The sequence below is a fragment of the Lepisosteus platostomus genome, chromosome 17 (genome assembly GCF_059453375.1).
Source record: "Lepisosteus platostomus isolate fLepPlt1 chromosome 17, fLepPlt1.hap1, whole genome shotgun sequence".
Classification (NCBI taxonomy): domain Eukaryota; kingdom Metazoa; phylum Chordata; class Actinopteri; order Semionotiformes; family Lepisosteidae; genus Lepisosteus; species Lepisosteus platostomus.
The window spans coordinates 24,193,533-24,217,376 of NC_142627.1; the positions used below are offsets into that span (position 1 = coordinate 24,193,533).

The 23,844-nt window shown below is 40.6% G+C and overlaps 1 protein-coding gene across 28 annotated transcripts in view; it reads right to left on the minus strand.

Annotated features, from left to right (window-relative positions):
* The window catches only part of dst (dystonin), a 173,257-nt gene that overhangs the window by 79,110 nt on the left and 70,303 nt on the right, over window positions 1-23,844 (minus strand). For 20 of the 28 annotated variants that reach the window (XM_088610623.1, XM_088610621.1, XM_088610638.1 and 17 more), the window contains 26 exons: window positions 23,546-23,652; window positions 22,042-22,161; window positions 21,048-21,143; window positions 20,829-20,956; window positions 18,043-18,136; window positions 17,637-17,791; window positions 16,897-17,356; window positions 16,509-16,637; window positions 16,154-16,231; window positions 15,857-16,018; window positions 15,061-15,165; window positions 14,595-14,690; window positions 14,321-14,446; window positions 13,630-13,782; window positions 13,296-13,450; window positions 12,907-13,033; window positions 12,217-12,400; window positions 10,623-10,780; window positions 10,092-10,270; window positions 9,459-9,597; window positions 8,884-9,077; window positions 8,482-8,644; window positions 7,604-7,687; window positions 6,922-7,029; window positions 6,729-6,827; window positions 3,617-5,263 (listed from right to left, as the gene is read on the minus strand). In XM_088610623.1, coding sequence (XP_088466749.1) covers window positions 3,617-5,263; window positions 6,729-6,827; window positions 6,922-7,029; window positions 7,604-7,687; window positions 8,482-8,644; window positions 8,884-9,077; window positions 9,459-9,597; window positions 10,092-10,270; window positions 10,623-10,780; window positions 12,217-12,400; window positions 12,907-13,033; window positions 13,296-13,450; window positions 13,630-13,782; window positions 14,321-14,446; window positions 14,595-14,690; window positions 15,061-15,165; window positions 15,857-16,018; window positions 16,154-16,231; window positions 16,509-16,637; window positions 16,897-17,356; window positions 17,637-17,791; window positions 18,043-18,136; window positions 20,829-20,956; window positions 21,048-21,143; window positions 22,042-22,161; window positions 23,546-23,652 — 5,246 coding nt within the window. Of the gene's footprint in view, window positions 1-3,616; window positions 5,264-6,728; window positions 6,828-6,921; window positions 7,030-7,603; window positions 7,688-8,481; window positions 8,645-8,883; window positions 9,078-9,458; window positions 9,598-10,091; window positions 10,271-10,622; window positions 10,781-12,216; window positions 12,401-12,906; window positions 13,034-13,295; window positions 13,451-13,629; window positions 13,783-14,320; window positions 14,447-14,594; window positions 14,691-15,060; window positions 15,166-15,856; window positions 16,019-16,153; window positions 16,232-16,508; window positions 16,638-16,896; window positions 17,357-17,636; window positions 17,792-18,042; window positions 18,137-18,331; window positions 18,614-20,828; window positions 20,957-21,047; window positions 21,144-22,041; window positions 22,162-23,545; window positions 23,653-23,844 lie in introns of those variants that run through there. The other 8 variants (XM_088610643.1, XM_088610645.1, XM_088610642.1 and 5 more) reach the window with 2 other exon arrangements.

The following is a 23,844-nucleotide window of genomic DNA, read 5'->3' on the forward strand; positions in this document are numbered from 1 at the left end:
TCTTTCCATCTCGGCTAATGTGTGTTTAAGCCTCGAATTCTCCAGAGTGGTTTCTTTTCGGATACTGTCCGTCTGAGTGACGTTAGCTTTCAATTTGACTTGCTCATTCTCTAATTCGGCGATGTAGGTTTTTGCATTCATGAGCTCGCGGTTTGTCATGGTCCGGTCTTTCTCTGCTTGTCCGACCTTCACACGCAATGTATGCAATTCCTGCTCGGCCTCCTGCTTCTTCTTCGCCGTGTTCTGATTGAAGGCTTTCAGCTGTTCGATCTCTTGCCGGAAGTACTTGACTTCCCTCCCAGCAGTTTCTGCGCTCTGTAAATGTTCTCTTGACTTCTTATCAAACTCCAGTTTTGCAGCAGACTCTTTTAATTTCAGCTTCTGCTCCATTTCACTTTGAAACAACTGCAGCTGCCGTTCATGAGCCTTTTTCTGCGACTCAAGTTTGCTTTTCAATTCCTCCAGCATCTTCTTGCAGTTCTCCAGTTGTTCTTCCTGTTTTTGGGATTTCTGCTGATCGGCTATGCCTTCTTTCTGCCTTTGTTTGATGTCTTCCTGAGCTCTCTCCAATCTCTCCTTTAACAAAGTCACTTCAATTGCCAGTGACTGGGCTTTCTCTATAGCAGCGGTCTTCTCCTTCTGAAGGGCTAAAATTTCCATTTTAAAATTTGATATAGATTTTTCAGAGCTTGTGTTCATTTCTTTCATTTTCATTCTACATTTTTGTAGTTCATTTTCAAGCTCTTTAATTTTAGAGCTGTTTTTCCTACCCTCTTGGCTCTCCCTCTGGAGTTCCTCTTTCAGTCTTTTCAGTTTCATATTCAGCTCGTCGATTTCGGCCTTCTGAGTCTGGACTTTCTGGTCAGCCTGCTTCTTCTCCATGTTTACTGTAGTGAGCTCAGACCTTAGGTTTCTGAGGTCCTTCTCATAGCTGACATTGCTCACGCTAAGAGACTGGATCTTCTGCTGTAGTTCAGCTGTTTTCTTCATTTCATCATTGTAGTCCCTTAATTTAAGCTGAAGTTCGTGTGAAGTCTGGCTTTTCTTCTGAAGCTCATCTTCAATAATTTTTAACTGAGATTTTAAGCTCTCCACCTGGGATTTATAGATGTTATTATGTTGTTCCATGCTACTTTTTTCCATATAGACCTTTTCTAACTCACATTTCACACTCCTCATGGACTGCTCGGTTTCGAGGTTCATGTTTTTCAGCTCTTCCACCTTTTCTTTCAGTTGAATCACCATCCGATTGCTCTTGTCCAGTTCACTTTCAAGGTTTCGGAGTTTTAACTGATTCTCTTGTTCAGCCTTTGACTTCCAAGTATTTTCTTCTTTGGCCTTTTCAAGCAGCTCTCTCATACTATCCATTTCACTTTTGTGGGACTTCAGTTTTTGCTCACTAAAAGCTTTTTCCTGTTTAAGGGATTCAATATTAATCTTCAGGTTTCTGATATCACTGTCTAATTTGACGTTTATTCTTGTGATTTCATTAATCTTAAGTTTGAGTTTATCACCTTCAGCCTGTTTGCTTAAGAGCTCATCTTCTAAATATCTTGTTTTCTGGTTACTCTCCTGTTCAATAGAGTTTATCTGAAGCAACTTTTCTCGCTTTATTTTTAGTTGGTCTTTCAGTCCCTCTACCTCTGTCTTGTAGAAAAGGGCTTCTTGTTCCAAGGAAGTCTTGTCCCGCTGAAGAGTTTTGATTTCTTCCTGGAAGCGGAAAACAGATTTCTTGAGCTCACTCGCCTCCTGCCTCGCCTCTTCAGATTTCTGTTTAGAGTTATTCCTAAGTGACTCTGCTTCCAGCTGGAGCTGCTTCAGCTTTGTGTTTGCAGCTTCCATGAGCTCTTTAAAACGCTGCGCCTTTTCTTCAGATGCGTGTTTTTGCAGCGTGAGGGAGTTCAGTTCAGTTTTCAAGTTCTTAATTTCATTTTCAGCTCTCTTCTTTCCCAGTGTGAGCTCCTCAACTTTGTGCTGCAGAGCTTCTGCCTTCCTTGCCTCGGTTTCCTGGTGAGCCATTACAGCTTCCCTGTCAACGTTCAGATACTGGCTGCTGCTGGAAAAGGAAGACTGCTGGAGCGTCTCCCGCGAAATGGAAAAACGCATCTCGCCCTGAAGCATTCTGGCTTCTGATTGCTGAGCAACGTCTTGCTCCAGCTGCCTCAACTGACTCAAGAGCTCTGCTTCTGCAGCTTCTTTGGATTTTAATTCTCCTTCCAAAGCTCTCCTGTGCTGCTCCAGATCTTGGACATCGGTGTCTTTCCTCCTGAGATGGTCTTCCAGCCGCCTCCTGGCCAGCGTGCTCTCCTCAATCTTACTCTTCAGCATCCTCAGGTGCTCCTCCACCGCTGAGCGCTTTGCCTCGGACTGCAGGATGAGCTGGCGCACATAAGCCAGCTCCTGCTCCAGGGCCGCCTTGCCTTTCACAGAGGCTTCCAGCTCCAGCCGACACTGCTCTGCTTTGTACTCCGCAGCCGTTTTCTGCAGCTTCAACTCCTCAATCACCTTCTTCTGTTTCTGGATCTCGCTTTCCAGACTTTCTTTCTGATGCGAGGTCTCGGCTAAAGCACCCTCTAGATCCCGCACCTGCTGTCTCAGCCTTAACGTTTCTTCGTTACTCATGGCTTTTTGCAGCTCCAGGTTTTCTGACCAGGTTGTGTGGTCGGCTTTGTCCAATGCCTTTTTTCTCTACAACGAAAAATAAAATCATCCAGCTTCCAGGACTTGCGGAGTCTTTAAAACAAATAAGAATCAGTTCCAAAAGCCGAGAAGAGAAATGTCAACATACTTACTAGGATATGGAGGTTTTGCACCAGAAGCATCCCCAGCCACCTTTTGCCCCATCAAAGCTTCAAAGATTTTCTATTCTTATAAGAAAAGCAACACTATTGCGTCAGAAAAAGTTCCTCACCACCAGCAATACAAAAGATTGTGGCTTTTGTATCAGCATTCGAGTGACTCGCACGCACAATACAGGGGTCATAAATAAAGCTAGAAAGAACTGAAAAGGCAAGCGTAGGATCCAGGAAAGATTTGGGTCATTCTTAAATTCGTGGTCTTTCAGATAGAAAAAAATAAAATTAAAAAGACACTCACTGATACACAAACACCAAACAAACAAAAACACAAAACAAATAAGCATTTAGTTATTCGGGTTTGTTAAAAAAACAAGACGTCTGCCTTAACTCTGCTTTAACACTTATAAGCACAAATTCATATTCACTCCTGTTTCAAAAGTCCATTTTAAAATAACAGTTTTACCCATTTTCCTTAAGGAGACTTATAAAAAAACAAAGTTCATGAAAGGAAGAAGGTGTTGTAAAGAAAAATGAGTAAGATAACAACATAGTTTGAAGTAGATTTATGGGTTTCAGGGTTTTCTGCAGGTTTTTAACTCCTATCTTACATAATTCATGGCTGGGAGGTTCCCTTAAACAACAAACTGTGAAGAAAGAAATTCAATTATTTTGTGATTATTAATTTCACCAACACGCATGTATTTGTTATATACTGCATGAAGAACCATTACCACCACCAATGATCCAAAATTTCAGCAGGTGATTAAATACCATTTATTGAAAGAATGATTGTTAGTTGTTGAATTTGAAATCAGTACCTCTTTATTTTTGTTTAGCTGCGCATCATTTTCCAGTCTTTGCTGTTCTGTTAATTGTTCTGTGCATTTAGTGATTTCTTGATTATGTTCAAGAGCTGTTAATTTATTCTGAAGCCAATTGATTTCAGCAGCTTTGCTTATAGTTGGATCAGTCAGAAATACTTCCAGTCCATCATCTTCATTCGACTCCCAAACCACCAAGCTACCCGCTGTACATTGGAGCCGCTCGTGTTTTCCTTTCCTTCCCTTGATCAAGGGATCATTCATCCATAGGCTTGCATGTTTTTCAGCATTTTCATGAAACCTGTGACACCAATGCAATTCCCTGGTCTGCTGTTTGCCATCACCTTCCACTGACAGATAATTATCACTATAATTATCCCCTGTCACAGTATTTCCTATAGTATCTTTTAGAGTACAGGCTTGCTCATTGGGGCACATGTCATCTTCCACTGAGGAATATGACCTTGTAAGGGGATGGGCGCTGGGCTCCCCGTCTTGAAGGGTAGCTTCATCAGAGTCACACTGCTCCTCGACGATCGTCTGAAGCTCAGTCATACACTGCATGAATCGAACCTCACTAGTGCATTCAGTGAATATGATATGCTGCCCTTCATTTCCATATCCCGCACCTTGCTGTGTAGCAGCTCTATGTAAACGTTCAGAGCCACGACCTGCTCCCTCACAGCCAGCTCCTCCCTGCTCAGCAGCCATCACTCTGTCGGGGGGATCATTTTGATCTTTAGGGCTTGCAGTTAATGTGGAGAAGGAAAAACTGCCCTGCCATTCACCAGAAACTAAATCACCTTCCCATCTTCTAGACTCCTTACTTTCTCTGCCGATTAGACTTTTCTGATAAGGACTCAACTCATCTCCTTCCTCAATAATTTGCAAAATGCTGTCATAGCTAAATGCAGGGCTGCATTCTTGTATTTCTGAAGACAATATTTTGCTCCTGGCTGACCCTATGACCTCCTCACTCTCTAGTTTCTGTCTGCACACGTAGCTATCAGGGTGCTCTTTCGTGCTGAAAGCAGGAGACTCTTCAAACCTGCTCTCAAAGGCATCGGAAAGGTTGTGGGTGAGAATATGGGGAAAGAAGTTCCTGCGCTGATCTGCATCAAATGACAGTTGAGATGCCCTAGGCTCAGTCTTTAGCTCTGCCCTAGAACATACTATGGGCTCAGTGTGAAAACATCCTGTAATGAAAGGCTGTCTTTCTTGTTCACTTGGAGAAGAACTGTACAAACAGCTTTTTTCTTGTCCTGTTGCTGTACCTTGAATTAATTTCTTAAAATTTCCTGAATGTTCTATGTCTGCTTTTGGAAAAACGGTGGTCAAGTGCAATTGATCTGAATTGGTCTTGACGTTATCCCTTGGAGGAAGATTATTATTTGAACATTCTGATTTGCTTGTGGTTTTGTTTATTAAAGGTAAATCCAAGGCATGCAGTAACTGGTCTGAGGCCGGAAATGGGGATTGCTCTGTGTCTTCAGAAAGCAATAAGCAGTCTCTTTTGCTTATGTAAGTTCTACTACGCAAAACACTTTGTGAAGACTCTGTCACCGCAGACCCACTGTTCCCAGCTTCATTTGGAACATTTTCCATCTCCACTGAAGGGCAGAATTCACCTTCATCAGAAGAATACTGGGCACAACAGTACAAGTTATTGAGTGAGGCATTTTGTTTTCCTTTTTTAAAACTGCAACATCTTACTGCCAGAAATGAAAGAAGGAAAATTGGACAAATGGGATGTCCAAGCTGGATTGACAGGAAAGTTTGAATATATTGTATATTGAAAATCTTTAAACCGTTGTATATACAGTACTGTATATATACAGTATAGTAAATCTGAATAATCAGATAAAAAGTTGCATTATTTATTTCTAATCATGACAACCTCTATTTTGATGTATTAAGGAAAGTGAAGGAAATCTGAACAGACAAACATTTGTATGAGATATTGTGTACTTCTTGGAGATATTATTCTTGATTTTACCTGAGATTATAAAAAAGGATCCACTCTGTTATGTACCTAAACACATTTGTATCGTAAAGCTTTTCACAGTTAGTTGAATGTAATAATCATGAAAAACAAAGAAGCAGTGTATAACTATTTCAGAAGTTTTCATCCTGGTAGAAAGCAATAACTAATACAAGGTATTAGAGCTGCCATGCTGTTAGATTTTAGCAACCATGCAACCATGTTGTTAGTCTGTTCAGAGCTATGTGCTGAAGAAAGAAGCAAATGTTCAGCTCTAAAGCTTTTAGCAGGCATCATAAAAACTTTAAAATGCAGTTAACATTTCTAATATTTTTTCTGTATTTTACAAAGCATCTATCATATGATATTATAATGAATACACATTTCCTGATTAATTCTTTGAGGTTTAATTTTAAACATGCAAAAAAGCTCTTAAAACTAAATTTCCCCAAATGTGATGAAAAATGTATACTGCAGCCCAAATGAGATATACATGAAAACACTGAATCTCAGTTTATATAATCTGTTATTAGCTTTTCCATTTTACGTCATTTAGATGTCTTCAAGAAAGTAATGTTGCTATGCAGCAAACTATAGAGAAAGCCAGTTAATTGACGAACATTCCTCAGATGTGTTTGACATGTGCTGTATGGTCTTGATAAAAAAAGGTTTTAAAGTGTTTCTTAACTGGTCCATCATTAGAGATGTGTAGAAATTTAGCTGCTCATGCATTACAAAATCCTTTGACATCCATGCATTTGTGTACAATGTATTTCAAGACAGAGCTAACAGATTCACACAAGCAGATGAATGATATGCAGCTCTCTCTCTCTACATCTATCTTAATTCTCAGGAAATCTGTGAGTGCATCCCAAAATAACACTGTGCCAGTTTGTACTGTATTTGCAAAACCATAAAAAACTCCACCTCAAGGAATTAATTCCCATTCATAAATTATACATTTGACCAGATTTACGAAATTAAATCAACATAGACGGATGATCCTTTTAAACAAAGCTGTTTATACAGTAAATATTGCCATGCACAATCATACAGCTGATTGAGGGAGCTTCCCAGGAAGGTCGTCCTGCTGTTTGTGCCTGTGCTGAGGCCACACCAGTCTCCTACCTCATCCTCCTCTGTCCTCTTCAAGGTCTCGCTAGCGAACTTCACGTACTGCGTCATCAGGGTCACCAGGGCAGTGTACCGGGTTCGCAGGTCCATGAACTGCAATGATCAATAGGGATTGTGTTCCAGCAAACGACCCTTCCTGATTACTCGTTTAACAACAGCAGTGAGAGCAGAGTCCTTTTCACTTTACCTCCTGTATAATTACATCTGATGAGCTCTGCATGCGGCGGCGCTTGACGGGAGATTTCTGCTGCGAGTCCACCATGGCCCTGTAGGTCATTAACTGGAGCTCATAATCCTGTGAAAGAGTTCAGTGAAGAATTCAAGGACCAATAGTCTGGAGCAATGGAAAGTGGGCTTCCCTCTCTCATTGTTATATTCTTATAAAATAAGGACAATAACATGTTGTGAATCAAATAATTATAAAACTAAAAATTCCCTTTTTTCCTTTCTTATTTCCGATCTTTTCTTGGTTCCCAATTAGGATTCCTAGTGTTGCGGTTCATCTGGAGAAAACAGTTAGCACAAATTCCCTTCGGGCATAACTGAAGTATGCTTCTGTATCAATCTTTGGGGGTCCCATTAATTAATTTTGGGGGAAAAGAGGTAGAGCAATATCTTCAATACATATTTTGCAACATAAAGGCCCCTATCTGCAGCTAACTGGAAAAGGACCTTTCCACACTGATTTGCTGTTTTTGGCACTATGTATCTCATCTGTGTCATTCAATCAGAAATTCCAGATGGAGGTTCTCTCACAGCAAACACAGGCAGCAGGTCTTCACACAGGACCTAACATAAGTTACAAAGCAGGAAAGTGGAAGGAAAAATAACAAAATATATCCAGATTGCCAAGGCGCTGCAAATCTCACCTTGACGGCTGCAGAGTAGTGCTCAGCGTATTTCTGACATTCATCGATCGTGCTTTGTTTGAGTTCGATTTCCGAGACGAGGACCTGCCAAGGAAACACTTACATTAAAAATACTCTGAATTTCACTGGCCCTAAATCCGCTCGTGCTGCTATTCCACATTCATGAACCTGACACTATGATTCAGGTGTCTGAGAATATAACACATCAACAACTCTCGTCAAGGTCGAGACGAGAGTGAGAATTGATGGCAAAATCAAACGATATGAAGAAACAAAACGTATACTGTATATTACACAATGTTGTGCGCTAGGCTTAAGGAATAAATTCACCTCAATATAAGTATGCAACATATATCATGTTAATGGTATAATGAAAAGGTTGTAAAATGTAATCTTATAGATAGTTTTATGTCATTGTTTGCGCTTTGTACTTGTCATCTTATAAAATTCAACATAAGAAAACTCTGAGGGAAAACAAAACAAGCTCTCAAGCTCAATGGATTTGCTATGAATCCAGATCTGAATGTCTATGTTAAACTGCTGGTATCACTCAAAACCTTTGTTTTTAAAAGAGTTAAACTGGAACTGAGAAACCCTGTTTGCATTTAATTTACAAGTCAAACACAGTAAAAAAATACATAAAACATAAGCACTAGAAGTTAAGAGGTGACTGAAACCAAGAGGCACTACCTTACACTAAGAGATGAGGATGTGTGGAACACACTTCCCAACCATGCTGGTGAAGTGGACTCCCCCAGATCAACTACTTACTAGTAACCAACAAGCATTGAGGCTAAAAGCCCTTCTCTTGTTTGCAACGTTTTTACGCTCATAAGAAGCGCACGAGTGTCTGTTCTTTTACATGCATCTCATCTTACCTTCTGCTGGTTGAGCAGCTCAGCAAGGGATTTGCTGTCTTCTGGTTGGTTCTCCTGCATTTTCAGCTGAGTGGCTTCCATCTCCTTGATCCACCTGTCCAGGCCACTGTACGTGTCTCTGTAGTACTTCAGGGATTTGGATATGCCCTCTAGGTCCCGAAGCCTGAACAGCACGCAGACATGACAATGGTATAAAAATTTGCAAATCGGTAATGCATAGTTATCATGCAGAGAGAAATAATATTACCAAATGATCAAGGTACTGTATACATTAACGAAGAAAAAAGAACTGTCAAAGAAGATTTACAAAGACTGAAAAAGAAGGTCTATCTGTGTGCTGCCCACACATACAGCACTGAGCAATGACTTGCGGCCGTCGGATTAAAACCCGGGAGTGCCGACCTGCTTTCGATCTGGGAGTGAATGTTCTGCCAGCGCTCTGCCAGCTGATCGGCCTTCTCCTTGTGCCAGTCCAGATCGAAGTCCCGCTCGTTGTGCGTTTTAAACATGCGATCGCTGACAGACCTGGCCTTCTGCAGTTCGTCCTCCAGGTCGTGGAAGACTTCCCTCTTTTCATCGATTTCTGTACGCCATTGCTAAAATACAGTTTTCAAAGATGTCATGAGTTCAATATGAAAGACATCCAGTAAAAGTATGAGCACAACAAAGAAGGTAAAACAACGGAAATTACATTGAAAACCCTAAACAGCACAAGCACAGTAAAACAGATACAAGACTAAGGAAAATGGAGGCAACAGGATGTCTTTAATACAATGTTGCTTAAAATCGAGTAGGAAATTAGCACAGAGTAAAGCACTTCAATTTTTGTGATTATCATTGGTACTTGTCTCTGCTTCAGAAAGGCACCACAATTTATCTGTATGAAATGAGGAGGTGGACCACACAATTCTTAATGAAAATGGTACCGAACAGGCAAAACGTGCGAGAGGCAGCATGCCATACAATCTGTTTATTACCTTTAGTGTGCTCATGACAATTTCAATGGCTTTTGTATCAGCGTTCACAGCATCTTCCTCACAGAGCTTGGTCTCATACAGTTTCACCACGGCCTCAGCCCCCTGGCTGTGTTTCAACACCAGGCTCACAGTTTTCAGCCTGCAATATAAAAACCAAGGGCATGTCACACAGAATTCACAGTCTGGTGAAACCAGCTTTCACAAAACAACCTAAAGAGAGTAACAAGTGAAGAGGCTCAATCTCAGGGTTCAGAGAGTAAAAAAACTGACACTTTACACTGGCAAAGTCCCTTCTTGCAGTTAATCATTTACTCATTAACAAATCACTGCAGATGCCATTTCTTCATATTTTTTTAAACACTTTACACTGTGAAAACCAATTGAAAAAAATCTCTCTAAAATATTGTGTCAGCACAAATGAAGTCAGACTCAATTGCTCCTAAAAGAAAGCCCGATTTCTCCCATTCCTCTTCTTAAGGTGCCTACTTTTTGAAAATATATGGTTAACAATATTTCCACTTCGAGAACTATCCCACAAAGACTCTGAGGTTTTCTCACATTTCTAATGGCATATTCAGATATATTCAAAATATTTCAGAAAACTCTGAGGTGCACTCAAAATGGCAAACGCACTTCTCCAGGTAGATGCTGGACATGGAGTAGACCTGGTTCATGTTCTGGATGAGCACATTGAGCTCCGAGGACAGCGTTGGCACCGAGGGAGAAGACGAGGCCTGGCTGACAAACACCTCACATTTCTCCTTCATGGTCTCCAAGTCCTCCTTCAGCTTGTCCAGTTCTTTCTTATATTTCTGGCAATGACAGGAAGACGGCCTTCACTTCTGCTCTACACGAGAGCGGCGACAAACACATCACAAAACTGTGGAGCAAAGCTAACTGGACAAAGTTTGGTTTCGAATTTTCAGGATGTTAAAAATGAAACACAGAATTTTAGCCTATTAATTGGCAAGGGATTTCTATATAGCTTCTCTTCCAAATCAATTATCGCTACAAAAACTGTGCTAGGGAAAAGACAATGATGATGTCACAGAAATAATACAAAATGTTATAAACGTTAAATCAACTATTTCTCATTTGACTTTTGGCTCCCAAACACTAATATCTTTATCAGGAAAAAAGACTTCTGGAGCCGGTCAGACCGACCTCCTGCTCGGAGATGCGCAGGATGCTCTCCTGTAGGTCGTCCCGCTCCAGGGGGGTCCTGATCTGTCTGATCAGCCGCTCCTCACAGCCCTCCAGGCGCATGCGAAAGTTTCGCACCTCCGAGATGAACAGGTTGTACACAGACTCCTCCTGCTCCTCTGTTCCACATATAACCACAGGAGGGACAGGGTCAAAAAGCACTGCATACCTGGGGAAACTCGGCAAGTGATCCATTTTGGAGACAATCTAAGGAGCGATCTCCCATTCTCCAACACGAATTGAAAAACACAGTACTTAAGAAAAGAATGAAATTGCTTGGTACTTCCCTGATGCGACTGCAGAAAGGGTTACAGGTGATTTTCAGCGTGACATGATATGCAGAGATAGAGCCACATGGTGGACGCTGGGCCACATTCCACTCACACCATACAGACGACATTACGGACACCACACAATTCACCCATAGAAGGAATTCATCACACTACTCGCTGGTTATGGACCTAAGGTAAACTTACCCAAACTTAAAAATTGTATCATGGGACCTATGGGAAGGTTTTATGTGAAATCAAATTTATGGATGTCTTATCTTACCCCGTAGAGGGTGTATCCCTAGTTTTTTAACTATAGAATATTATTTATTTTAAAACCTGACATGAATAAAAAATAATTCTGTGTCCTTACATGGTAAACAGAAATACTGTGCAGCATTTTCCCTCTCCACTCTTTCAGGGTTTGGAACACAAGCTGTTGTTCTCTCAGATGGCCTAAAGGCATGTTTTTGCCATATGTGAACCAGGCCATAATGTTCTAATTTTAATAACTACTTTTTAAAGGGTGTGGACCTTCAGGTAGTGTATTTTTAGGACACGTATTAAGACACCAAACTGCTTCATGGCACACAAAGCCTAATCAAGGGTATTGTGGCAATAATACAGAACACAAAACACAAACCCATTACTGGGTGAAAGACAGTACAATGATTTCAGCAATGGGTGTGACTGCCACATCAAACGTTAGATTGGTTTAACTAAGAGTCTGTCCAATTTGATTTAAACAGTCACGCAAGAATCAACAAGAATAAAATGTGCTCAGGAAGCACTCCAAAGCAGACAAACAATTTAGTGCTTTAGTACTTGAACCCCATTACCTACAGAACAAATATTGGAAGACACAGATGTGTTCATCCCTGTTGAAAAACAGATGTTTCATGTTTTGGCTCCTAAACCTCACAAAGCAATTGCTGTCATCTTTTCTCAGTTACAAAGGGCTTCCACTGTGTTGCCACCTTGCCTGAATGACTCAGGGCTAAGGCAAAATAGGTGCAAGGCCTTCCTCGATTGATTTAATCCAGATTTAACAGTTAAACATTAGCACAATTTCAACCCATCTACAGCTTTTTGTTTCTCAGGTTTGTTGTGTCCATCCCACAGAAACCCACATTCAAAACCTGGGTCTGTGATTTGCTATTGACAGGTGGGTAAATGCTTGTAGTTATTCCAGGCCGAAATCTATCTAAGGCCCGCTCCTTTCATGACAGCACGGCAATACGGAGATTTTTCTATTCGCTTTCAGAGTGTCATTCAAGACAACTCACCTCTCTCTGCAGACTTGAGGAGGTCTTTGTAGAACTCTTTGCAGATCTCCACTTCCCTCTCCAGCTGCGCCCTGTCCGACACAGTGAAAATCTCCGACTCCTGGCTGTCCTCGAGGAAGTCTTCAAAGTGAGACTGCAGGTTGCTCAGGACCTGCTGGTGCTCACCTGGTAACATGGTCTTTATCTGGAAGGCAAATCAAACACCCCTCTATCAACATTAATGCCATTCACAGTAGGAACACAAAACACAGTAGAGTGATGTAGCATGGGAGACTGGAATTAGTTTGAAAAGCAAAAACAATCTTATTTTCCACAGCTCATGCTGTATCTGAATAACCCATAAAATGAACCACTGTAGAATTACTGCAGATAATAACTTGTTCAAATGATGTGCTTTTAAAAGTTTCCAGAATTAAAACTGTGGCATTAAATGAGAAGAGTGCAGTTTAATGAGGCAGTAAATTACAAGATAAATACCAGCCAGGTGAGGCTTGGATGACTAATAAAGTATTACAGTGTTATACCTCAGGCAATCCCATTTTCATAAGCATGCTTAAAACAGTGAGCTGCTGCATTAGAGACAGTTCTCATAATTGTTAGTCCAACCTACCCTGAAGGAATATATTTTCTGCAGACAAAGAGGATTATGTATTTTGAAAGCACCAGTTTTCTAAAGGGTGTTCTGCTTACCGAGGCAACATTTCCATTGCGAATTGCTTCAATGTCATTCATCAAGTAACGCCAGGATACTATACTTTTCATGTTTATATGAGACCGGTGCCACAGGGTCAGCACGTTCTGATACAGCTGCTCAATCCTGAAAGGGGTTGGACAGAAAGGGCAAGAGAAAGAGTTCTTCAGCTGTGAACTGTCACACTTTTATACTCACATCGTATGGATCACATGCAGGTACAATAACAATTACAAATGTTAAAGAACACAATCTACATATGGTATTGCAATTGGAGGTGATCACAGCATGCACAAGAGCGAATAGTGAGCATGAATCAATGCTCAGCTGCACTAGAGGCAAAGTGATCAGTTCAGCAGTACAGGAGAAGCACAGTGGTCTCTCACACCTGGTGGCCATGTCGATGGCTTCTTTGTTAGGTGGAGGGACAGTGAAGCACACAGAAGGCACCATCGCCTCGTTCCCAGTGGGGCTGATAATCTTCCACTTGGCACGATGAGTGTTGCTGGCCAGGACACACTCGTCTTCTTTATAGACAGTTATCTGCCAGGAAGGGAAAAAAAATACAGGCTGTTTTATGTGTGCAACATTTTGATTGCTGTTTTTTCTAGATCAGCACATCAGTCCTGGAACACTAAGCCTGCAGGTCTCACTGTTCAGCTCGTAACCCTGCAGCTACACACTGTTCAGACCCTGGAAGGCTGCAAAGAAGCAGTGTTCACCTCAATCTGCCGGTAGTCACAGATGGCTTTGACTGGGATGGAGGTTCGGATGGGGCTGTCTGGGTTTCTAGGCTTCAGCTGGACTACTGTTTTGGCTCTCCCTACCAGGCTGGCCACAGTGCTGCGGTACTGAAGAAGCTGTTCTTTTTCATCCTGAAACCAGACAACACCCACATTAGCACAAAAGGCACATTTCTGGAAGTAGCACTGTAAATATGAGAGCAGTACAGGGCTTAAATAACCTTGTTATCCATTACTGAACTGTAACAAACTGCTTTAACAGGTACCGTATGTACTGTACGTGATATGAGGGCTGCTGGCAGTAAACAGGGATTGTTCACTAACCGCACAATGTGAACTATTTTGCTAATTACCAATTAAAGAAGCAGGAACAGAGACAGATATCAATATGCAACATCTTCAGAGGAATTCATTACTTCCCTAATGGCACGTCTTTACTATAATAATTCTACATTTCTACCTTTTTATTACTTATGCAACTGAACTGCGACGTGTGAGTTTAAACAACTTTGCCCCTAAGGGAAAAGATTATTAAAGAATACTACTTTGGGAAACAACTTCTAGTTTTTGTAAACTAATTGTTTTAACATTTTCTAGTTGATTTAAAGCTATTAAACCTGGCATGTATCCTGTCTCTGTCACCCACTGTTTAGTTCTCTCTGTCACTTACCATGGATTCCTGAATCAGATCTTCTAATTTATGTAGGCTGCTGGATCGGTCACAACCATATTTTCTTTGGATGGCGTCTTGCAAATTCTTCAGATAATCCAAGGATTCTTTGGCATCATTGAAAAACTGAAACAAAAATAAAATTACTCCACGCTCTAAATTTACAGGTCACTTTGTGCCATTACAGCAAACAGCACTCCTCAATCTGCAGTGCTTGAAGTGAGTAACAGTAAATGCCATTTAACTCTCTTTTGATACATATGAGAACACTCACCTCAAAATAGAGAGCGTTTTCTTTCAAGTGCTGCTCGACACAGCCACACAGCTGTAGAATCCAGCCCCACTGCGTCTGCATCGCAGCTCTGTAAGCCTGCACACACAGCAGACCAGAAGATGTGAAACTGCTCCTCTTTTACAGGCTGAAATCCCACCACAATATACTTCAAGTGGTTCGCGAGCTCATAGCATGTCATATATTCCACTAACATTGTCTAAAATTACTTGTGTGCCCTGAATTAAAAATATGTGCAGCCTCTTAAATATGTGTTACAAATACTCTTTTAAAAAAACTAAAACAAACACAGATTAACAAATAATATTTAATTATTTTTCAACTGCAATTTTTAACTACATGTATTTTCAGTTCCAGTTTGCAAATAGAAATAGAGAAAAACAAACACTCTGGCATCTCCTACAAGAAAAACGTTTGGGGAATTTGTAAGGAAGAGCTGATGACGTACTTCAATGGTCAGCCTGGCTGGATGGTTCTCCAGGAGGAGGTGTTCGGCCATCTCCTGAACAGACTTGATGGCTCCTTCTTTCTCATCAAGTTCTCTCATGAGATCCTGTGCCAAAGAAATAAGATACATATAATGCAGCTTTGTCCTTGACATTTAATCAGAGAGTGCTGTAGACTCTGGACTTCTCTGGTATGTGCAGCCTTCCCAAACGGCTCACATATACAGCTGCTGCACTGCTGCTGTTTGTTATGCTGCATTGGTCATTCTCAAATCAAACTGAGATGAAATATTAAAGATGACTAAATTCTCCTGCACTACCTGGTTGTTTATTATTAGCAATCATCCTGATTATTTCTAGTTCAGAACAAGGAGCCATCCAGATCATTTACATTTATCAATAGTTGTTTTTTCCTAATTTAATTTGCATTACTATCTCTGAATTAATTACTTCTTCTGAATCTGCAGCTTCATATTAAGAGCATACTGAACAACTATGTTTCTTTTCTTCTATTTTAGGCATGGAATAAACCTTTACTTGTTCCTTTGCAGCCTACGCATGCTGACACAGCTCCCTACTTAAACCCTCACACCTGAAGAAGGCTCCACAGCCGAACCCTTGTGTTCTCTTTCTTCTTTTTTTCAGCATGGAATAAACCTATTACTTGTCCCTACTTAAACTACTATAGTCTACAAGCCTGCTAATGGCATCAGCATGAGCAGGGGGTTTTCACTCCCAGTACTGGCAGGAACTACATTAAATGACTACAAATGCAAGCGAGGTGTCCGCAGAACTCACAGCATGGTAATCTCTCTTCTTGGCCATGTTGCCGTTTCTGTCGCTCCAGTCATAAGCCACCTCCTCCTCCTCCTTCTCATTCAGCCAGATGAGCTCCTGCGTGGCTCTCGACACGAAGTCCTGCAGGCTCTCCAGGTACTTCTGGCGGCTCCTCGATGTGTTCTGAAGAGCAGTGACACGAAAAATTAACCACTGCAGCTTTCTTTTAGCACCGGGACATTAGCACTTCAATCTGGACAACAAACAACAAGCTGAACAGATAGCTAGTGTGACAGGAGAGAAAAAAGACGCCCTTACCAGCAATTTTCCATAGTAATTTTCTAACTTGTTCAACTTCTCAGAGTAACTGAGCTTCTGGGTAGAGGTCATCTGGATCTGTATTGGAAGCAAAACTACATTACAATCTACGCCCAGCTCTGTGGCACTGTGACACTGTGTAATCAAAACCGATACATTCTAAAATAATCTTGGAGAAGAACATTTCATAGGAGAAAAACTATGTGTACAAATTTTCAACAGAGGTTTGTTTGTAGTAACAACTTAATTTTATAGCACCAGCAGATAAGTTTTTATCTGTTCTTTTACTCTTTGCAGAGTTACCCATTATCACACAAACTTTAACTAGAACAGAAAAAGAGGAAGTTAACAGCACCTCACTAATTTTGGCTTCTTTAAGGCTCATTTGGAACTCCTCAATTGCTCCGTGGACATTCCTGTGATTCTCTAAGTGCGATTCCACACTTGGTAAATCTGATCCCCACTCGGCACGATCCAGTTGAACCTTCAAAGAAACACAAAGACGCTGAATGCTACTGAATTATTCCATTAACTTTCGCTCGAAAAACGCTTGCGTTACAGTGAATGAATGCATACGGGCCATTTTCTTCAACAGTGAATATTCAAATCAGATAAACACCTAATGAAGTGTCCTTGAACGGCAGTATTAAACAGGGATGCAGTATATTGTTTTAGCTCCAATTTCAGCCCAGTCTGACTGGGGGAAAATACATAAGAAAAATAAACTAACTCCCAGTTCTCACCTGCATTTCTTCGACCCAGTTCAAGAGGTCCTGCACAAAATTCATGTTGACCTCTTCCTCCGTCATGTTGGGGTCAGCCAGCGAGGACTTCATGAGGGGTTTCCGGATTTGCATGAGTTTCAGCTGCTGGAGTGCTCCCGAGTCCATTCCCCCCGCGTAACTCTGCACCGCCAGGGGCTGCAGTCCAGGGGTCATGGCTGCCGTGAAGGAGGGAGTCAGACTCGGGCTCAGGCTGGAAGTGAAGGCAGTGGTGAGTCCGGGGGACACCCCTGGCATCAGTCCGGGCGTTAAAGACGGCGTCAAGCCCGGGTTGAGATTCTGTGAGAACCCCGAGTTCAAGCTTTGGGTTATTCCTGAAATCATCAGCTTGGTCTGCTCTGTCGTGAGAGTGCGGCCTTTACTATACACCGAAGAGCACTCTGCCTTGAGAGTCAGGAGGTCATCCCGAATCTTCGACACTCTGAAATAAGAGAGGGTGTGTAAAACAGCTAGAACTGCAAAATGAGTCCCAGTTTCTGCATTAAGATTCTGAAACTATATACATTTTGAAACTTTGACGTTTTAAAAGTACTACAAGATTTGATTAAAATCTCATAATTAAGCAGATACATGTATAAACTTGATGCTCCTTCGGGTAATACTCGCTATGTTAAAAGAATTGTTTTCTTCTTGCTATTAGTCAACATGCAGCAATATTACTAAGAGTACCAGCAGGAATGGTAATAAAAGCTCCACTATACCGCTGAACAAGCTGATCCGCAAGGTAGTATTTCCCATCCAGAAGAATTTGGATGTCAACAACTTGCTGTCGAAGAAGGTTCTCACATTCCAGCAAATATCCAGCAATCTCCGCTTCATTCTGGAACTGTATTCCGGACTCCAGTCGCTTTGCATCCTAGAAAAATACAGAACACGTTCCAACTCGTACATTTCCCTTCAGTGCAATTTAATTACTTTTTTTTTCTCCAGAAAGCTGGATTTATTAGCAACAAATCCAAGGATTAAAAGTGCAATTCTGTTACAGTGATTTGTAACTGTGAACATACTAGCATAATAAACTAAACAACTAAACACTCAGTAACCATCCAGAAAATTCAGAAGGGGAAAACTGATTCCAGGATTAAGGAGCAGAGCATAGTGACTTACGGACTGAAGGGCATTGCGTGCCAGCACTAACTTGTCTTCTCCGGCCACACAGTCACGTTGCACCCTGTTTGCAATCTGCTGCAGCATTTCAAGCCTGAAAAAAAGGGAAAAACATTTTCTAATACTGCATACCTGTATATGAAAATTACTCAAAATTAATCAGGAGTGACTACAACAGTATGCAGAGTCCTGATGAACGTTTCCATTCAAATCCCTAGTATTTTAAAAGTCTGAAACGGAAAAGTGCAATAAGAATAGACAAACATGCCTCTCTTCTCAAGAGTTTTACCTGGCTCCATACACTGGGTTGTTATTGAAAACCAGGGATGTTTCAATGAGTGTGGGCTCACAGGGGACTGACAGCAGGTTCTCTGTGGAGCCGATGCTGGTGAGTGTGCTGTTACTGACAGACGACACGCTGCTGCAGTATGAAAGATTGCTGTGCATTGTGCACAACTTAAAACATAATACCCTATTCAGAACCACACCACTCCTCCTACAAGGACAAAGGATGCCAGGTTTGAGTTTCGGAGAGCCTTCCTGCACATGATATTCCTGTACACACACTGAGTGGTAGACAGTGTGTAAGAGGCTCCTACTTATAGGCTTTGAGGTGTGCAGTCGACACGCAGAGAGGGAACAAAAATTTGCATCAAGTTTTTTGGGATGGTGCTTCAAGCCATAAATGGATATGTAATCTTTCAGCACCAACACTGGCAATCCAGCACAGGTCCAGACAGTTTCATTTTTGGTGTGGGTGTGGTGCAAATCACTTTAAGGTGTACATTTTGCTGACAACCTCCGATTTTCACTTTTTAATCAAACAGTACTTAGGGGGGATTAGCTCTCTTGGCAATAAATGGTTTTACTGCATTGCACCACCCCGTATTTATCTCCGTAACTGTTGGATCCTACTTAGCAGCAAGAATGAGGTTATTTCATTTCAAAACCCAAAACAAATCCTAACAAAAATCCAACATGCTCTCGACGTTCAATCTGTGTAAACAAAACCTTGCAAGATAATTCTGAAGGTAAAAAGGCATGCCTATTAGAAAAGCATCAAAACCCAAAAGTGAGCCGGAGCTTTCAAGGGTGTTCTTTAATACTAGGGTCTGAAAAAAGATATACAGTAAGCCCTTGCCACCTGCAGTTATGTTCCTGAAAACCCTTGCAGGAGGTACATTTGTGGTTGGTAAACTTAAGAGCTTATGGGAAAAAATAGGGTTAGGGGAAGTGATTCAACCTATTTAAATCCCTCAAACATTTTTTTTCAAAGTTAAACAATAACATCAGATTAAAGAAAAACAATGTATTTTGGAATATATTTTAAAGATAGTTTAAAAATGAGTTTCTGACACAATTCTTACCTTTACTGCTGTGATTTAGAAAGCGTCACACAGCATGCAAGACACTTTTAAGTGACGTCGCTGTTATACTTCAAACACTTACTCTGATAGCTTCCTCACTTCTGTTTCTTGTACAAATTATAGATTCAATTACACCACACAAACGACCAACAGCACCACTACTTAGTCCTTGGTGCAACTTTCCAAGCACTTCTGAAGCTCATCGCGGATATAGATCGCTGAGCAACATACAGCAGGACTCTTCGCTCTTTCTCATACATTTATAGGAACCATATCGAAGGAAATTATAGACTCATCTACTCGAAAAGGGGGTTGACTGAGAAAGAACGGCTGGTTCCTTTTACCGTGAAAAGAACTCACACACAAGCACTGATCGATGCTTTACTGTACCTAAGGAAGTTACATCAGCTAATGTCAGAACGAGCATTTTAAAGTGCTTCAGATCAATTTCATTTTCATATAAGCATTCTAAGATATACAATATCATCCACATAGGATTCACAGAAAAATAAGATTACTATAAATGGTTTTAGACTTTTAGATACTTCATCAGTGAAATAATTTATGTACATTTCCGAGCCTTTAAATTCCTTTTTTTCCCCCAAAGTTAAGAGAAAAGACTAATGCCATTCAGTATTATTCTGGATCCTGAAAACCTCTATTTGCTTCTGTTTCTTCTTAAGTGCTGCAAGACATGAATTTTACTACCGATTCCAGATTTGCATTTTTTTCCATCAAATAAAAAAGGTTCTTTATTTGATTATGTCTAATGCTCACATTTTCCAGCGACAATAACATTGGCAAAAGTAGCTTATGCAAAATAAATGTAAGAGAACAAATACAGCATTTTTAAATAAAGTAAAAATGAGTTTGTAGCAATAAAAGACCCCTTTGAAAGATGACTCTCTTTCAAAAACTGAGATGTTCTTAAGATTTCAGTTCTGGGAGAGAACAGCAGGAATCTGGGTCAAATTAAAATCACTCCTTGGGTACCATCAGCAATGCACAGTGGAGCACTTGAACCAATAAAAAGCATGAGCAACGGCTTGATCAAAGTAACTTTGTATAACCAATCACTGCATGAAATGTGTAGTTGATTTTCTGAAATATAAAACTGAAAGGGTACAGAAAAAGTAAACTGAGCCTTTACTAGACATCATGCCTTTCCAGGCTTTTCCAGGTTGAAAAATAATCAGAAGAAAATGAGCTGATGTCTTACTTATGACAAAAAAAATCAAGAGAAGATTCAAGGATGTTTGTTATAAAAACAGTTTACCTGCCGAAACCAACCTTGGAATTGTGTAATGAAAGGGATCGACAACGTGAACGAGGCACAACAACTTGAAACTCAGCAAATATACTTCTTATATACTTTTTATATACTTCACATTCAAACTGCAAGACAGAGCCACTCCATACCTCTCGACTTCTGGCCTTAAGCTCTTCTCTCTCTCGAGCATGCCAACGATCAGCTTCCCCCACTCCTTCTCCACCTCATTCGGGTGATATCCCTGGGGTAGCTTTATGCGGCCAAACTCAATCCACACCTTTCAAAACAAACCATTCTATTAAAAGCCACTCTGGAAAAAATACACAAAATATTCATACCTGAAGAAATAGAACTATATATTTACATACCTCCAGCATTTTATAGAGCTGCTTGATTTTGGATTTCTCATTCTCTTTCGGTGGAATTTCACTGTCTTTAAACTGCAAATACTGGTTATAAAGTGCCTGTAAAAAAGGAGAAAGTAAATTAGGATGTCTGTGAAATGCCTTTATCGACAGTGTCTCAAGCACACAAAACAGAGCAGTACTGCAGTCAGCGCTGGGCTATGTCCTGCACCTGTCGAACCTCTGCAGGCTTGCTTGCAGTAGCAGCTTCTGAGCTCGCCAGTGGCTCGCTCTGACAAACAGTCAGCAGCTGTTCCAGTTAAATCCAGCTGTGCGCCGCGTCCCTTCAGTGACTGTTTCAGAAGGCAAAACGATTCAATAAAAAAAGAGACGCTAGGCTGTGCCATATAGGCTTTATAAACACACAGGTAACCTGCCTAAGGCCTTATCTGTCTCTCAAGTACTGAATTTCAGAAATGGCAGAGATTGATTTCCACCACGCCAAGATGATCATGGCACACGCACTTCTCTCTGAAACTCACAAATATGCGACTTTACCAAGTGCAACGTGGACAAGCTCCAGAAAAGAGATCAGGAGAAATGCAAAGACATAGGAAGCAACTGCCGGTTCTCCACTTCAATTCATTTGATTTAAATAAAAACTAAATGCAAGCTGTTGTTTTTTTTCCTCCGCCCTTTATTTTGTGCCAGGGCGGAATTGAGTGGCTCACGGCTGCGCCCGGCGCTGACCCGGGAGAGCCGGATCACATGCAAGACGATAAGCTGCCTCCCTTGCTTCTCTTGCCCACAGCAGAGGTGGAGTGCACACAGAGCAGCTACAAGTACACATTTTCAGAGGCACAGCGCCCAAACTCAAGTAGCCTCTAGACAACACACCACTACTGCTGTGACATTCTGTAACATGTGGAAGATTCCTGGCCAGCTCTGCCCCAGATCCTCACCACCACTTGAGGGACCTGTCCCTCCATCTGCCTTTTAGCAGTTTCAAAGCCCTTACCTTGAGCTCCACAGGACTGTTCGGGAACATTCTATCTGACATTACGGTCACATGATGTTTGATCCACTGCATGAGGTATTTTACCATGTTCTGATATTCCACCCATTTGATATCAACGTCCTATAGCAATACAAGCCAAGGAAAAAAACACATTTTAATTCAGGTCGCACAACACACACCTAGGGCATAAAAGCTAAGGTAAAAACGCCTCTTAAATTTAACTGCAAAATTGCAAAAAAAATGCAAGATTTTATTTAAGAGTGTGAGTACATACAGTACATTTATTTATCCTTTAAATTATTCACATTCTCGTGAGAGCTATTAAGATTAATAAAATATCTTTAACAAAAATCTTGGGTATTTCTTTCAAAAATTGAAAACCTATATTCCTCTTTAATGTTTATCCAGCAATATTAGCCTATAATAACTTCTGAAGAACAGAATGATCTGCTTCTGTAAAGATAAATTTCTAGAAGGTTTTAGCCTGTTGAAACTCGTCTCATGAGTTCAATCCACCACGTCAAAAACTTTTTAGTTACTGAACATAACACTTGCAGTTTACATCACAATTAAAAACAAGCTAAATTATCAATAAAGGGTGCGGTTCTTAAACAGGAATGGAAGTGAAATAGTATATTTACACTAGTATACTAACAGACAAACAAACATCTCTTACTTCTCATCTATCAACAGTTAGTCTTGACTCCTTTTGTTTTGAACCATGAATGGACTTTTTGTTAAGAAGGAAATCGAGAATGGAACTCTCTCACAGATACTTTCACACTCTGACTACTGATGAACTACAATAACAATACAAAGGAGGTAGCCACATTTTTATAAAATGTGAAACTGATTAAAAAGGCCGCTCTTTCTAAAAGTTTTCTCTACTAAATAATCAAACCGAGACATCCATAACTCCATAATAAAGAATAATTTATATTTCCTATTCAGGTAAACATCACAAAAAATGTTTTATGATGCAATAAATATTGTTTTCAATACAGTTGTTTAAAAATACCAGTTTACTTTATAAGCATCCTGTATGACACCAGCATTACATTCCAATTGGAAACCACCTTCAAAGCTCAGGACTCTAATCCAGAGCAAGATTTTCATAAAGCCAAACTCAGATGAGTTCTGACCACCATTCTGCAAGTTTATCCTGAGTGCTGGCAGAGCTTCAAGAACTTAAATATGCCCCAGTGAGCAAATGCAATAAACGTGATCTCTGAATCCTAACCCTTAGCTTCAGCTAAATTCAAGAGCATTCTGTTCCTCTTGGTGTTTCTAAGGTTGCCCTCTTTCCCATTGTTATTTGTGAAAATAACCAACAGACCTCTTGCTGTACCAAAAGCAAATTCCACCAACTATTGAAGATAAAGAAAAAAAAAGGAAACAATAGAAAAAAGGTGAACTTCATAACCACTGATAAATGTATTGAGGGGACTTTATCTCCAGCCTCAGTGGGCCTGAAGTGCACAGATGTTCTGAGTACTTCACTTACATTGGCACTGATGCCCTCTCCACCCTCTGGCACTTTGGGGAAAACATCATACAGGGTTGAAACATATGTGATGACAGACTTCTCGTCAGGAGACTGCACATCAACGTCTAATTAAGGGCAAAGAAACACATCACCACATTTTATTTTATTTAGTGTTTAAATCTAAAGATATACCGTACACTATTTTTGGTTTATAGTCCCAAATTAATTTTACAATTACTGTAGTACTTTTAAGTAGTTTTTAGTATTTCAAGATACTACTATTCAAGCAATACATTTCTTGTTTGGTATTTCTTATC